The 15,612-nt window shown below is 41.8% G+C and overlaps 2 protein-coding genes across 3 annotated transcripts in view; one reads left to right on the forward strand and one right to left on the reverse strand.

Annotated features, from left to right (window-relative positions):
- METTL9 (methyltransferase like 9) overlaps positions 1 to 13,163 on the forward strand; it is a 55,335-nt gene extending 42,172 nt beyond the window's left edge. The window contains exon 5 of one of the 2 annotated variants that reach the window (XM_049789542.1): positions 12,460 to 13,163. In XM_049789542.1, coding sequence (XP_049645499.1) covers positions 12,460 to 12,662 — 203 coding nt within the window. In that variant the 3' untranslated portion in view covers positions 12,663 to 13,163. Of the gene's footprint in view, positions 1 to 12,456 lie in introns of both variants that reach the window. The other variant, XM_049789541.1, reaches the window with a different exon arrangement.
- Positions 249 to 10,339, reverse strand: IGSF6 (immunoglobulin superfamily member 6). The gene is made up of 6 exons (XM_049789590.1): positions 10,282 to 10,339; positions 7,173 to 7,526; positions 4,219 to 4,319; positions 3,176 to 3,223; positions 2,667 to 2,747; positions 249 to 435 (listed from the first exon to the last, which is right to left on the reverse strand). Exons 1-6 carry the CDS (start codon positions 10,337 to 10,339, stop codon positions 379 to 381), a joined length of 699 nt encoding a protein of 232 aa, XP_049645547.1. The 3' UTR covers positions 249 to 378.
- Positions 13,164 to 15,612: the final 2,449 nt, after the last annotated feature.

A 15,612-nucleotide genomic window follows, 5' to 3' on the forward strand; every position in this document is an offset into this window, starting at 1 on the left:
CACGCAGCCAACACAGAACAGATGGTGGTTTGAATCCCGGCATCCCATATGGTCCCCTGAGCCTGCCAGGAGCGATTTCTGAGCAGAGAGCCAGGAGTAACCCCTGAGTGCCACCAGGTGTGACCCAAAAACCAGAGGAAAAAAAAAAACTCCTTAGAAGTTTTCTGGCAAATTTAAATATTTTTACAGTGGCATATTGTTGGATTTTGGTAATTACTGTGAAGAGTTTCTTTATAATCTTGCTTGCTTGCTTATAGCCAGGCAGTTTTTCCATTTATTTTGCATTCTTTGATTAAAGTCTTCATACATTTATGCCCACTATTACTGCCATGACTTGCTGTTGAATTTCTGAGGATGTCATACAAAATGAAAACCTTTCTATGGTCTTTCATACTTGGAAAGTGCACTTCTGTTTTCATAAGTGTCCTCTTTCTCCTGAAATAGTAAACAGTAAGCCATATTTAAGGTTATAGAACCAACAATAATACTATGCTGCTGCAAGCAATAGATAAGCTGCTTACTATCTTGCATTCTGGGATCTAGGTCTCCTTACATTAATGCTTTTTTTCTTTTTAATCATGAAGAAATTTTATTTTAAATCCAATGTTCTGCCACCCTCACATTTAGTTATTTGATGCCACAACTCATAGTATACGAGGCTGGACGTGACCAACTTACATTTGATCTGGGACCAATACAGTCCCCTAAACCCCACCAGGAGTGATCCCTGAACACAGAGCCTGGAATAAATCCTGAGCACTGCAGGCTGTCACCCCAAAAGCAAAATTAAAAAGATAAGCTAGGATACAGTTTGCTTTCTGATCTTTTAAATTCAACTGGTAGTTTTGGTCTCCCAGGCAGTGTTTAGGGAGCCCTGGACATGCGCCGCTGGCCCGCCCCCGAGACCGCCCCCTCCCCCCCCCCATTGTCAGCCTGATGCTCCTCAGTTCCTTCATTACTGGGGGCCCCCTGCTGCTGCCCCATGTAGTTCCTTGCCCCTTGCCCCAGCTTTACCTGCATGCATGCAAGTGCCAGATGGACATGCAATGCTCGCCAGCCCTAGTCTTAAAGGCAAATATTGAAATATTGAAAAATATGTGGAAACTGATATTTAATTTTTTTTTTGTTCAGATGCCATTGTCACATCTAAGTCACATTGTAGTTCTTGTAGTTCTGTTATCAGGCCACTTACCTTTGTCTTTTTGCTGAAAAAGAATCTCTGACCTCAGTAAGTCTGAGCATGAATAGGCATTTGTAATTATTCTAAGTGGCCTCATGTAATTTGATTGGGATGAAATGACTATTTAGACCAGAAGTTTCCAAACCTCTCGCCCCACGTCTTATAGAGAAAACATTACTCATCAAGCCCCTGTTGATTCCAGTATCACATTCGTGGGTATGGGGGCATTACTGACTTGTCTGTACTTTGAAAAGGTTGGATTGAAGAAACATCCCTTGGCTGGGCATTTGCTTTGTATGCGGCTGGCTTTGATTTGATCCCTGGCCCCCCATATAGCCCCCCAAGCACTGCCAGGAGCAAGCCTTGTATGTTGGGTGTGGTCCCAAACCTAAAACCAAAACAAACAAAACCCAAAACTACCCCTTATCTGTGAATTCTGTTGCTTATGTCCTCTTGTCTGTTGTGTGTTACTGGCATGTATGTTTATTTTAATTTAAGTTTGAGCAGTCTGAACCCTGAAAACAGTCTATCTCTGAAATGACATTACATTTGAAGAACCTGTTTATAAAGGTTTATAAAGAAACACTGCCAGAATGCATTGTAGATAATGTGTATTTCTCACATTCCTATTGTGGTGTATATGTGTGTGTATATGCATAGCTGGGGCCTCACACATAGTATTTTACCATAAACTACATCCCGTGCCTCCAAGAAATGCTTGTTTTTAATTTCATTAGATGTTTTCTATTTATGTTTTTTTGTGGCAAGTAATATTTTTATATAATATGATTCATAAATGTTGGTGATCTCTGCAGAAAGTAAAATACTATTTAAGATAGCTTAAGGTAGTTTTTTTTATCCGTTTGGTTTTTTTTTTTTTTTTAGTGGGGAGGTGTACTCAGATATGCTCAATGTTCAGGGATCACTCCTGGCAGTGTTGGGGCAGTGTGTACATGATGCCTGGGAGTGACCCTGGGTCAGCTCAGCTGAATGCCCAGAAAGCTCCTTGCTCTTGCAGTTTCTCTGGCCGCAGATAGTTTTTAAACTTACTGAAAAATAATTATTTTGTTTGTTTGTTTTTTGGATCACACATGGCAACGCTCAGGGATTATGCCTGGCTCTGTGCTCAGAAATCGCTTCTGCCAGGCACAGGGGACCATTATGGGGTGCCGGGATTCGAATCGCCAGCTGTCCTGGATTGGCTGCTTAAGGCAAATACCCTAATGCTGTGCTATCTGTGGCCCCTGAAAAAGAATTCTTGTCTGCATTGAAAACATTCTTGTTTCCAGTGTGTGTCTGAAAGATTCCATGTCACTAAGATTCCAATCAGATCTCTAGTTACTTTTGTTTCAGATGTTCTTTGTTATTTTGTGAAAATCTTTCAGACTCTACTAAAAGACTTGATTATCAACAGCTTTTGGCATTTTACTAATTGTAGCCAAACAGGATTTATAACCATTACATATTTTTGACGTATTATACTTACAGGTGGATATCTTGTTTCCATGTGTCTCTTATTATATAGTTCTTGAGCTATTTCCTGAAAGACACGCCGAGCACTTTTTTTCTGGAAATATGAGAAAAATAGGTCTCTAAGGACTAGAAGTTATGATTATCACACATCATCAGAGCTTTTCCTTTCTTTACTGTCTTAGAACTCTCCCCCCCCCAGCTTATTTGTACCTATAATTCTTTCATATTTTGAATATTTGAAGTAGACTTGGTTGAGAGCAACTAGGAATCACAGCTTCTTAAGATTACCCCTGAATTTTCAACTATAGAAACAGAATCTCCCATGATGTTAGCTATATTTCTTTAAATAGTTAGGATTTCACCAGTGCATCATTACCACCACCAATTTCCCAGATCTCCCTCCTTACAACTATAATGATATTTGTAATCACAGTGTTTAAATAAAGATAATTATAGAAAAATAGGATTTGAAATAGTTTCAGCTGGTCACAGTTTAAACTATTTTACAAGAGCTGTCTGTACCTTTTGTGAGTCTTCTGTTACTTTTTTTCTTTGATCGTTAGATTTTGTCTGTCAAGAAGAAAAGGAAAAGCTTATATAACATTTCACATGTTTAAAATAGTTGTTGAGTGGTCAGAGTAACAGTACAGTGGATAGGGTACTAGCCTTGCATGTGGCAGACCCTTGTTTGATTCCTGGCACCTAATATGGTCACCTGAGCCCACCACGAGTAATAACTCCCAAGTGCAGACCCCTAAGCAAGCCCTGAGCACTGCTGATGACTTAAAACCCCAAAAATTCCAAAGCAGTCATCACAGAGACTTCATGCCTGAATAGGATCAAATAAACTGATAGTCTCTTTCTTCCATTTTTGGGATCTGTATTCATTACTAAAATAGTAAGCCAGTTATGTTAGGATTGTAGAATGTTTGGAAAGCTTTGTGTGTGATTGTATGCCAAGGATTGAACCTGGGACCTCTTACATGTAGAACAAGGACTCTGCCACCGAACTTCTTCCACAGAAACACATATAGCACATGAGCAGCCTGAAGACACTCCTCAAAAATTGTCTTTAAAAATACTGTAAGAGAGCCTGTAATCTCTCTTACCCTGTGTTACTTTTCAACTTTGTTCTTAGGCCTTGGAAAGAGAATCTTTCCCACTGAATGCATGTGAGACATAGTTGTAAGAAAGGTCTTTTACTCTGATACTGCATTTTAAAGAGAAAACACTATAAATTAGGTGTTCTGGTCAGTAATTTCAGGTTGTGTGTGTTGGGGGGAAACCCAGCCCTTGTGTGTGTGTGTGTGTGTGTGTGTGTGTGTGTGTGTGTTTGCCCTGGCTCTGCACTGAGGTAGGGCTGTGTGTGTGTGTGTGTGTGTGTGTGTGTGTGTGTGTTTGCCCTGGTTCTGCACTGAGGTAGGGCTTCTAGCAGGACTTGGGGGGACCATATGAGGGCTAAGGTAAGCCACCTACCTGCTGAACTACACTCTGGGGATGGAAAGAGGGAAATTGCTTTTTGATCATAGTATTCTGGGACCTGCAAAGTGAGAATATGAACTTACTTTGGAAAGGACTATGAAGACCACACCCAGTCCGACGATGTAAATAGAGAGCAGTGCTAAGACAACTATCAGGAGTGTCTGCACCTTGTTGACTTTGGAAACTACAAACAAACAAACAAAAAAAAAAACAAGAATCTGAGTCATTATTGAAACACTTTATTGGAGATTTATGTATTAAGTTAAGAGGTGACTTGCTCTGCTTAGATGTTCACAGGAAAATGGATTCAAGGTCTCACAATTCAAAGGACACTCAAATATACCAACAGTTCAACCCAATACATTACTTCTGTTAATTTATTATGTTAAAAAATGACACATGTGTAAATCTAGAAGTTTCTGAATCACCTTTTATATAAAGCCTTAATTTAATCTGAAAAGACAGTTTGTTCAGTGACATTTACCGTTTCCTTTGGTAGCTGTGGTGTGCAAGACTCAGGATTTGTATATGGAGCCCACATACTTCCCCCAAAGTTTGCGAAGGCTACCGTGACTTTGAATAGCATATATCTCTGAGTAATGCTGAATAATGTCTGCTAAAGAACCTGGGATGGCTGGAGAAGAGGAACATGGTGTGCTTACCTCCTGCTTAAAAGACTGGCATTAGTGCATGTGCCTCAGCTTTCTAACACTGTTCTAAAAGTAGAAATAGTGGACCCATTTTCACATTCTGAATATATACTCCTGTGGGAAGTATCCTGTATTCCAGGTAGGGATAAAATAATATTCTGTATTTTGCATAACTAAAAAACAGGTTGATAATTATAGTTCAAATACCTTGCACATTTCAAGAAAATATTTTTATCAATGCTTATCCTGTGAACTAAACTATATAATAAATAGTTTTGCTGTGAGATTAGCAAATCATCATATCAACACATCAAGTGCTAAGTTAGGAATTTCATAGAAAAGCCAGAAAAAAAAACATGTTTACCTTAGTTGTACTTTGACTTCTGCTTTAAAGAATATCTCTTTGGGGGCCAGAAAAATAATACAGGGGTAGGGCTTTTGCCTTGTACACAACCAATCTGAGATAAATTTCCAGCATGCCATATTATGCATGTGCCCCCTCCCTTTTATTCTCTACCCCCAGCTTCCAGGAGTGATTTCTAAGCTCAGAGTCTAGAGTAATCTCTGAGTACTACTGGGTATAGACCAAAAACAAAGAAAATCTCATCTTAGGTCTGGAGACATAACTCAGTAGTTGAGCACATGCTTTGCATACAGGGGGTTTGGGTTTGATTCCTGGTACCATAGATTCCTGAGCACTGCTGGGAGTCTGCTGAGCACTGCCCCAAATTAAAAACCAAAAACTAGAAACATTAAAAAAATTAATGTGCTTGCTAGTTTTGAAATCTTTATTATTTTACCCATTATTTTTTTTACATGACTAATACAGTAAGAGTTACAAATCCCCAAAGTCATGTATGTTTAATATTTGTAACTAACATTTATTACTTGCCAAGTAAGTCTGGCACCATTAAAAGTGCTTTAAGTAACAAACAAGCTGATCTCAACTTAGCTGTGATATGTAGAATAACTGGATGAGGAAATGTAATGTAGTAAAAGAGAAGAGGAATGCCTACATCACCCTTGATCTCAGAGTTTAAGAGGACGAGGAAAGAAATCAAGGAAGCAAGGAGAAATATGAGAAAGGGAGTAATGTGAGAACAGGAGTCAGGGCTTTCGTTATATTGGTGGTGTGGGAGAGTTATAGATAGAGCTGTACATCCCAAGCATAGACATGGCAGCAATGAAAACACGAGATCTAGGTTTTAAGTTGGGAACAGAACGATAACACAACAAGTAGGGTATTTGCCTTGTATGTAGCTGACCCAGAATTGATCCCTGGCATCCCATATCCCTGAGCCTGCCAGGAGTAATTTCTGAGTGCAAAGCCCAGTAGTAATTCCTTGACACTGGCAGCTAAATGACATTGGGGGTATCAGATGCTTGTTAAAATCTTCTTAATAGTTAAAGTAGGAATTATAGGGGGTAGAGCAATATAACAGCGGGCAAGTTATTTGCCTTGCCCATGGCCAACGTGGGTCCAATCTCTGGCATCCCATATAGTTCCTCTGAGGAAAGAGCCAGCAGTAACCCCTGTGCATTGCTAGTTCTGGCCAGAAAACAAAATAAAAGTAGGAATTATAGAACCGAACTTTTTTCCTATTTTAGTCATTTGTTTTTGTGATGCCACAGATCAAATTCAGTGCCTCACATATACAAGGCAAGTGTTTAAGTGTTTTTCTGTCGAGGTACATCTCCAGCCCTTTTCAGTGGAGATCAAGAAAAAGAAAAGGGAAGGAGGTAGCTCCTTCTTCCTTACCTCAGAATCATATGATTCCTTCCCTCAAATTTTTTTGCCTGAAAGTTCTTACTTATGGGATGTAGCTAGGTCTGTGGGCACTCCCTCTGGAGGAGACTGTCATGGGTTTCCAACATATCTTCTGGGCCACACCCAGTTTCTCTCTGTTCAGTGTTGCCCTTCTGGGGCATCTCCCTGATTTTTGTCATCATCTCTAGAGGGGGGTTCCTCTGGGCCTAATGCCCTGATCACTTTGCTTCTTAGGGCCTGGTTCTGGATGATACAGCCTCCGCCCAGTTGCCGAGAAAGCTGAGAATAGGCTCCCGTTTGACCAGATTCCTCTCACCAGTTGTTATAATAGACAGAAAGGACCATATTGTTGGTCAGCCTTCACCAGCGAAGTCTGCCTAGGCACATAGAGAGAGAACTGAGTACAACCCACAGCCCACAGTGTGTCTTTGGCACCTTGGAGATGTGTCCAGGTGGCTCTCTGATATAAACTTTACCTGGCTGTGCTTAAGTTATGCTCATCATGGATCTGGGTCTTAACTTAGCAGCTTTCTCTCATGGTCGCTGCTGACAGGTAATGCCATGTAGTTAAAGAGTGAACAAAAGGCAGTGTCCCAGATTAGAGACTCAGCCAACAGACCTCTTACCACCAGCAGGGTCCCATTTCCCGTTTGCTTTGCTCTGGGATCCCCCGATGTGGGAAAGGCGATTCCGCAGATGTAGATTGCGCTGTCATTGACTTGCACATTGTTTACTGTGAGGGAAACTTGATTCTCAGCCTGGTGTCTGCTCTCTGTGAATTTGTCACTCCTACAGCCATGCACGCACAGGTTCTCAGTCTTTTGTGCTCCATAGCGGAACCACAGGCTTGTTGGTTGCTCCGAGGGGCACCCTGAGGTGGTGAAGGAGCATTGCATCGTAACATTCTTCTTGGTGTAGTCCACCTCGAGGAGAGATGTCTGAGAGATGGAGATAGTGCACAGGGCAGCAGCTCCTGTTGGAGAGGCAAGCACACGGTTAGCCTGTCACTTCCTCTCCCAGGCTTCTCCCAGTGCGTGGCTGACCCATACTTCTGTCTCACGCTCAGAGATGGTGCGTAGAGGCAGCTCTAGGAGCTTCCTCCAGAACCTCGTCTGTTTCTACTGCTTCCCAGAGCCAGATGTTCATTGTGGCAGTGTGCAGCATGTCACTGCCAACGACTGGGCACAGAGTCCCTCGGGGTCTTTTGATTCTGGGCCAAGGCTGAGGGTCAGCCCCACCCTGCCTCAGCCCTTTGCGTTTCTCTTTGGCCTAAGTTTCCTGCCTGTTGTCTTTAGGTGAGTACTATTGGGGTAAGCTGAGTTGGAGCCTTTGCTGTTGGTGTCCAGCTCTGGCCTTTGTATCTCTCAGTGTCCCCATTAGCAAAATGGGGATGAGATTCCCTTACCTTTGGAGCTGCTGGGGTTTGGAAGTGAGGGCATATGAGTGTCTGCTTGAGTGGGTCATGTCAGTGTTGGCCAGAAGGCAGCTCCTGTCTGCCCATTGTCACAGGCCTGTTTTAGGGACAACTAGGGACCTCCTGGCTGGGCTGGGCTGGATAGTCCACTCTCATGTGAGCCATTTTCTGGGTTATGGAAGTTGGTCCCTATTGAGGCCTTCTCATCCCAGAAGTACATCTAACATGGAAGAGGTATAGAGGTACATGGAACAGGGAAGGGGTGTGTGTGTGTGTGTGTGTGTGTGTGTGTGTGTGTGTGTGTGTGTGTGTGTGTGTGTGTGTGTGTGTGTTTTAAAGACGAGCTGCTTGAGACAAATTGAAATTTCTTAGCAGCTTTCAACTGGCTTCTCCTGGTTATGTATCTGCAAATGGTCTTATTTGTATGAGTTTATCCACGTGATCTTGTTGTTTTTCACTGAAGGTTTTCCCTGAGGTCCTCATTCAGAGAATAGAAAAAGAACTAGAAATGATGAGGTACATTTAGTCTTAGCATGTTTTAATGTCTGGTGAGGTGAATTGGGAGGTTATAAAGCAGGAAAAGGAAAAGCCAGCCCAAGACGTGTAGAGTAAATGTGTGTCTCCTGCAGAGGATTGGGTGAGTCACTTCTCCCCAGTTCAGTCACTGGAAGTACAGAGAAACTCTTGACTATGTGTAATGGTTAGAAATGGAATCGTATCTGCCAGAGTATAACAGTCAACCAGCAGGTCCCTAGCTCAGGGCCTGAGTTAGAATTTTTTAAACAAAGATGACTCTCAGCACTTCTCTCAGAGAATGGAGGCCCTGGGGAAAACCAGTTTTAACCTTGCTTCTTTCTGACTTCTCTGAAATTCGGAGCTAGCAATTTCCTCTGAGAGCGAGCAAACTGGTGAGGGGACTCCTGTTCCCACCCGCACCAGTTAAGTAATCTTTGCAAAAAGGGGAAGTTGGGATAACTTGTTGCACCATAGCCAGCTCCTATGAAAAAGTCTCTCTGAACACTCATAATGGATCGGATCTTTATTTTTATTTTTTAATTTTTTGGTTTGTAGGCTGCATCTATTTGTGTTTAGGTCTTACTCCTAGCTCAGCCTAGATGAGAATTGGGCCTGGTTCAGTTCACTGTATACTCTATACGGTGTTGCTGTACTATCACTCTGGCCTCATGTCACAATATGCCTTTAAAATAAAAAGAATCTCCTTTAAAGTAACACCAATTAGGGGCTGAATTGCAGCCAGGGCACTTTTTTTTTGCATGCAACCCAGCAGCCTATAAAATCCTGAGCACTCCAGGAGTGATCCCTAAGAACAGATCAAAGAGTGAGCCCTGAGCACTGCTGGTGTGATCACAGAAATATTAAAAATTAATAAACAGGGCATATAGAATGTTTGCCTTGCATACAGCCAACCGGTTGAGTGCCCAACACTCTATTTGCATACTTGATCCCAAGAGTGATCCCTAAGCTCTGAGCTCAGAGCCAGGAGTAGTAAGCCCAGTAAACTTTGAACACCACTGAGTGTGGGCTCCCTCAACACCTCCCAAATTAAAAAAAAAAAAAAAAAACAAATAACTTAATTTTATTTAAAATTCACTAATTAAAATTTAGAGAAAATAGACTATCACTAAAAGGAGCATGGAACCATCCATAGTTCTTAAACATTCTCTTTCTCTCTCTCTGTCTCTCTCTCTCTTGCTCTGTCTGTCTCTCTGTCTGTCTGTCTCTCTCTCCTCCCTCTCCTCTCTCTCCTCTTTCCCCCCCCCCATTCAAAAATTTCACCAAATCACTCAGGGTGCTGGAGCGATAGTACAGTCAGTAAGGCAATTGCCTTGCATGCAGCAGACTCAGTTTCGATCCCCAACACCACCTATAGTCCCCTGAGCACAGAGCCATAAGCACAGACATGTGTGGGTCCCAAAACAAAAACAAGAAAGGAAGAAATAGTTTAGTATGGTTACTCTCTATGAGCGGGCTTGAATCTTAGCTGTTCAGTTTTTTTTTTTTACAAGCACTTTGAAAGTTGTTGACAACTAGCACATGAGAATTTAAGGCCATTTTCAACCCTTTGAGGAAGTGCTCTCAACAGCATAATAGTAGCAAAGGGAATTTTCAAGGTGAGTAAGTTTTTCTCAAGTTATTTTTGTATTATTCAAAAAACCAGGAAGCTTACTATCTTAGTTTTTATAATACTATTATACATTTAAAAATTCATATGTGAGGATTAAGTCACAAATGCCCAAGGTAATAAAATAGTGATTGATTTAAAATAAATGGAAGAGGAAATAAAAAGTCTTACCAACATGAAATAGGATCAGGTTGATTTTCAGGCCGAGGATGATCTTGCCTGTGTTCATGGTCTCCGTGTGTCTGTGCATGCACTCTTACATGCATTTGAAGAGAGGGCTTTTTTTTAAAAGAAAGGGAGAACTGAAGAGAGGAACTCTTCTTAAGGAACCACAATCAGGAACTTTTTGAAATTGTGTAAAGATTGTTATCCGGTTTCATCATTTAAAGTTGAGATTTTAGCTTAGAGCACATTTTTTGTTTATGTGCCACACCTGCTGGTGCCTAGGCCTCACTCCTAACTCTACGCTTTGGGATCACTCCTGATGGGGTTCGGCAGACTATATGGGATGTCTCATGCAAGGCAAGTGCTCTCCCCGCTGTGCTATCTCTCCTGCCCATGAGCCTGTTTCTGTGTGTTCCTAAGATATGTTTATTTTTTATGGATTTTTCATGTCCTTAGACGTGTTAGATGTGTTGAGACTTGGGTTTCTCTACAATGCGGATTCCCGGGAGGAGTGCATCAGTTGTATAGACAACTCGGGGTTGACTCCAGAGTCGAGCAGTCACTGTGCGTGGAGTTCTGGGCCAACAGCTGCTGAAGGAACTGTCTCCATATGAGTCAAGGAAAAGCAGTGAATGGAGCATTACGGTGCCAGGAAGTTATTGTATGGCATTAACTACTGTGTCCTAATTTTGTGTTACCCTTTTAGGTGTGTAGTGAAACATATTGGTGTCACCCTATGTCCCTACTACCCATTCCTTGTAAACAGCAGAAATGGACCTGGATCTCCATAAACAAGGGAATTGATTGAACAGGCTAAAAGGCATCTCAGAGGTCCTGAGAATGAGAGAGTCAGTGTGTGTATAGCTGAGAAACTTCCCTACCTGCAGTTGATGTGAGGGACACTCCATGGCCACCATGGGCCCTGGGTGCCATAGCCTGGGCCTGGATCAATTCGCTTCCTGCTGTCCCAGCTTGTCCATGTGCTGGAACCTGGCTGATGAGTTTATGTACCTAGGAAATGCCAGGAATTCTGCCTCCCAGGCCCCATTTTCTGCCAGTATTCTTGATCTGGTGGGTTCAGGTGCCTGACCATTAGAAATAATGAAAAGTTTGGGGTCGGAGCGATAGCATCCCTGGCATCCCTGGTCCCCTGAGCCTGCCAACAATGATTACTGGGACCCAGGAGTAAACCTTGAGCACTGCCAGATGTGCCCCCCCCCCAAAAAAAAAGGGGGAAAGAGGGGGAAAGAATTAAAAAGCTTCCCATTATGTTATTTGTATTCTTGGCCAGGAGTTTATTTTCTGCCGAGAATATACTTTTTCTCCTATACATAAAATTATTCTTAATCTAATTTAGTAAAGCACTTAGTAACCATCTCTCTCCACACATATATAATGGGATGTGTATGCACCATATGTTTGTCTTCTGTATTTCTTTCTGTGTGTGTATCCTTTGTGGTCAGAGTATGGGATGTCTGTACTCTTAAGTCCTAATCTGCTCTGCTCTTCCCTCCCCCATTCACCTCCCTACTATCTGGAGCATCTGATTCTCCTAAGTTTGGAAAGAACTGCCCTAGACTTGAGTCATTGTTTTAGAAAATTCTCAGTTGAGTCATTCATTCTAAAGTTAAATTTTTAGAAATTGTTCTAAAGGGTAGGGGATTAGGTAGCTTGAGAGGAACACTGGTAGTCTGTTTCTATCAATTCAAGTCCTTCAATATCTACTTTTGTTTTGAGTCTGATAATCCTCTCTGGTTAATACTTTGTATGCATTTACTACAGTAGCAGTGTTTTCTTGTATTGATTCAAAATTTCAAATGTGAGTGATTCTTCGCTGATATTCTGCTAATCAACCATTTTCCCCAAACCAATAAAGATTGTCCTCCCAAAGGGAGGTAATATCAAACAGTCAGAGAAAGATAATGATTTGGGTATTGCAGCCACATAAACCTGGGCATGAGGTTCTGTTCTCGTTAACCTTGTGGGCATGAGTTTCTGTTCTCGTTAACCTTGTGAGCTTGGGCAAGTTCTTTCACTGTGCTATCTGCCTTATCTCTGTCTTCCCTCAAGATTATTCATTCTGCCACATTCAGGGTCCTGGTAAATATGGTTCTTCCCCACTTCCTTCTTTAAATGATTTATTTGTTCAAGAATTTAACTTAATATTTCTATTTGTTTTAGTAGGTGGCAAGTGGGAGAAACCATCAGAAATTTTGGACATCAAGGGACAGAATTGGGAAGAACAAGTGAACAGTCTGCCTGAAGTTTTCCAAAAAGCTGGTTTTGTTATTGAAGCTTTCACCAGACTGCCATACCTGTGCGAAGGCGACATGTACAATGACTACTATGTTCTGGATGATGCTGTCTTTGTTCTCAAGCCAGTATAAACATGTGGAGGCCCAAGTCTTCAGAGTCCACCCCAAGAATGTCCACCCCAAAAGAGGGTCAGCATTCACACTTCTGTGAAGGGAGGAACTTTGGGGGCTGCCATTCTAAATATCATGTAGGAATTTTAAAAGCCAAAATACTAATTATTTCTTTGTAGTGTGTAAAAGGAATGTTTTTAAAAAACAAAAATACAACTCTTTGAGGATTTTTATCAACTCTCTACTCAGTAATGCAGGTCACATTCCAGTTATGGAAGATATTTTTTATACTCAATTGCAGTAGGGACACATTCCCAGTCAAAGCAATAGTCCTGGCTTCACATGGAAACAATAAACACGGATTGTTTTTAATGAAAAGAAGACTGGCAATAAAGCTGCCCATTCAGTTACAGATATCGATTATAAGGTGTAGCCACTGATACTCTTTCATGTTTAGAAATTCTTCCTGTCATTATTCAAGAAAATGTTTTTAATCATGCTAATAAACTTTTTTGGAGATGACTTTTAGCATCGTGTTGAGTTACTCTAAGACTCCTCTAACTTATTTATTACTTTCGGTTGCAGGGATGCCCAAACAATAGCATGATGTGAAAGATGCAGCTGGTCTGGGTCTGGTAAAGGAAGATTTCAGATGGGGTGGGTGGGTGGGTGGGGAAATTACTGTAAATTGTGGCAGGTAAACAACTTAATTCTATTAGCACTACTCCCACTCCAATTCAGAGTGCTTTGGGAAATGCAAGACTAACTTGCGATTTTTGGCAATTTTATATATTCTACGGTTTCACAGTATTTTTTGTTTTGATTTGTTTTTTTTTTGTTTTTTGTTTTTTTTGGGCCACACCTGGTGACGCTCGGGTTACTCCTGGCTATGAGCTCAGAAATCGAGCCTGGCTTGGGGGACCATATGGGACGCTGGGGGATCAAACCTAGGTCCATCCTATGCTAGTGCAGGCAAGGCAGGCACCTTACCTCTAGTGCCACCACGCCAGCCCCAGTTTTGTTTTTCTGGACCTGATCAGGTAGGTTCTCTAAAGAGGAAAACTCAGTTTCTGCCAACAAGATGGCAATTGAAAAGTTTAACTTCTTACTCAGCTTTCTCACAACCTGAAATTTCTCGAAACTGAGTTCAGCGTTTGCCAGGAATATGATTTTGTTTCATGACCGTGTCATACTCTTACATTCTCGAATCCATGAGTGCCTCCAGTCATTTACCCCCAAATATTGTAATAGAGGAACTCATTAGCGACATCAGTGACTGCTTTGGTAATTCTGAGGAGCAAAGCACTTAACCCAGAAGCTTAAATTTCAGTAATAATGAAGATGCTGATTTGAGATTGTGGTTATTAACAATATGTTATTCTCACAACTTTGTTCTTGTTTTCAGCCAGGTGTTTCATTAAATAGTCTCTTTTATATGCTCATAGAAGTCATCGAATCTACATTTACTGCAACACCTGCATATAATGGAAAATTAAAGCCTGGAGAAGAATTCCTTTATTATTCATTAAAACAGCATTGCCACATCCTCACACCAGTAGCCTCTCTTGTTACTGTGTAGAGTCGTAATAGAAGTTGGGTTATGTGATTTATGCAAAATTATTATTGGTACATTCTAATGGTTCCCCCCCATAGGAATGAAAATAAGTGAAGTGAAAACATTACTGAGACAAAGGTAGAAAGAAGAAAATAAATAAACTTAGTTTGCTAGTGTGCAGTTGCAGTTTACTTGTTCTCTTTATAAACTGACACAGGTCTGGACTGCAAGAAGTGTGGGAGAAATGGGTGTGCAGAGGCGAGTCAGCCCCAAACTGAAAACACAGTTTTCATAACTTACAAAGTGGGAATTCATTTGTGGACTGACTAATCAGAATCCAAAACCCCTCTGACCTGAGGAAGCTCATCTCGGAATCTTAGCCACTTCCATCTACATTTCCTATATGATCTTGACCTGGTGGCACATCACTCACGCCACTAGATGGCAGTGTTGCTTGCCGAGTGTCAGTGCCTTCCTGAATGGAATCCTGTGTTTTCGCCCTCAGAAGTACAACAAAGCTGCCTTCTCTTCTACACCATTCCTAAATGTTTCCTATCCAGTTAAGGTGGTCCTAGTGAAATTAAGAACCATTGGCAGTCAAACCTAGCTAACTAATTGACCTTAAGGGTCATGGAGAAAGGAAATGCCAGCTGCACCTGCACTTGGCCCTGTGGGCATCTGGGGAAAGGGAGGCAAGAAATTACAATACACCTAGTCATCTCCCTATGCAGGGCGGTGAGGCCACCGTGCATTTTCTCTTTGCCTTACCATAGTTGGCTTTGAACAGAAAAAAGGCTGGGCTGGCAAAGAAAGTAAAAAAGTCATTTCAGGTTGGCTTTCTGAGTCAGCTTTGTCTTCACAGTTTTCAGTGTAGTATTTAAACTCGCAGAACTCTGGATTTTTGTCAGTTGCTTTCTACTCTTCGCTTCTCAGTGTGTTTTGATGGTCCTTCCCCCTGGTTACTCCAGCAATTTTGTGATTGCAAAGATGCCTTTGGGCCCCAGCTTATGTCCACTAGCTGAGAGACAGTGTCCTGGGTCTCAGGGCTGCTGGGTTGAGTTGTACTGCCCAACAGTTTATGGAACACAGCATGAAACAATCAGGGTGCCTTTGGGCCCCAGCTTATGTCCACTAGCTGAGAGACAGTGTCCTGGGTCTCAGGGCTGCTGGGTTGAGTTGTACTGCCCAACAGTTTATGGAACACAGCATGAAACAATCAGGGTGCTCACATAAAACAGTTTCTTGAAGATGGAAGATTAAGGGTTGCCAGGGTATCTGCACTAAGAAAGATTTGTGATTCACGAAGAACGCACCCAGTCATTAGGGAAATATTGCTTGCAGTAGAATATTCGGCAGCCTGCCTTTGCAGTTAGAGGGTGATGAGAGAATAGGAGACCACCATGGATAGCACAGTCA

This window comes from Suncus etruscus, chromosome 15 (assembly GCF_024139225.1).
Source record: "Suncus etruscus isolate mSunEtr1 chromosome 15, mSunEtr1.pri.cur, whole genome shotgun sequence".
Taxonomy (NCBI): Eukaryota; Metazoa; Chordata; class Mammalia; order Eulipotyphla; family Soricidae; genus Suncus; species Suncus etruscus.

Excerpts from the sequence above, each read along its gene's own strand:
- IGSF6 (XM_049789590.1), bottom strand. The coding sequence starts at position 10,339 with ATGAACACAGGCAAGATCATCCTCGGCCTGAAAATCAACCTGATCCTA. Across the intron at positions 2,748-3,175 it reads TAACAGAAGACTCACAAAAG|AAAAAAAGTGCTCGGCGTGT; the intron begins GTACAGACAGCT and ends TCATATTTCCAG. Across the intron at positions 436-2,666 it reads TGGAAACAAGATATCCACCT|GAGAAAGAGGACACTTATGA; the intron begins GTAAGTATAATA and ends TTACTATTTCAG.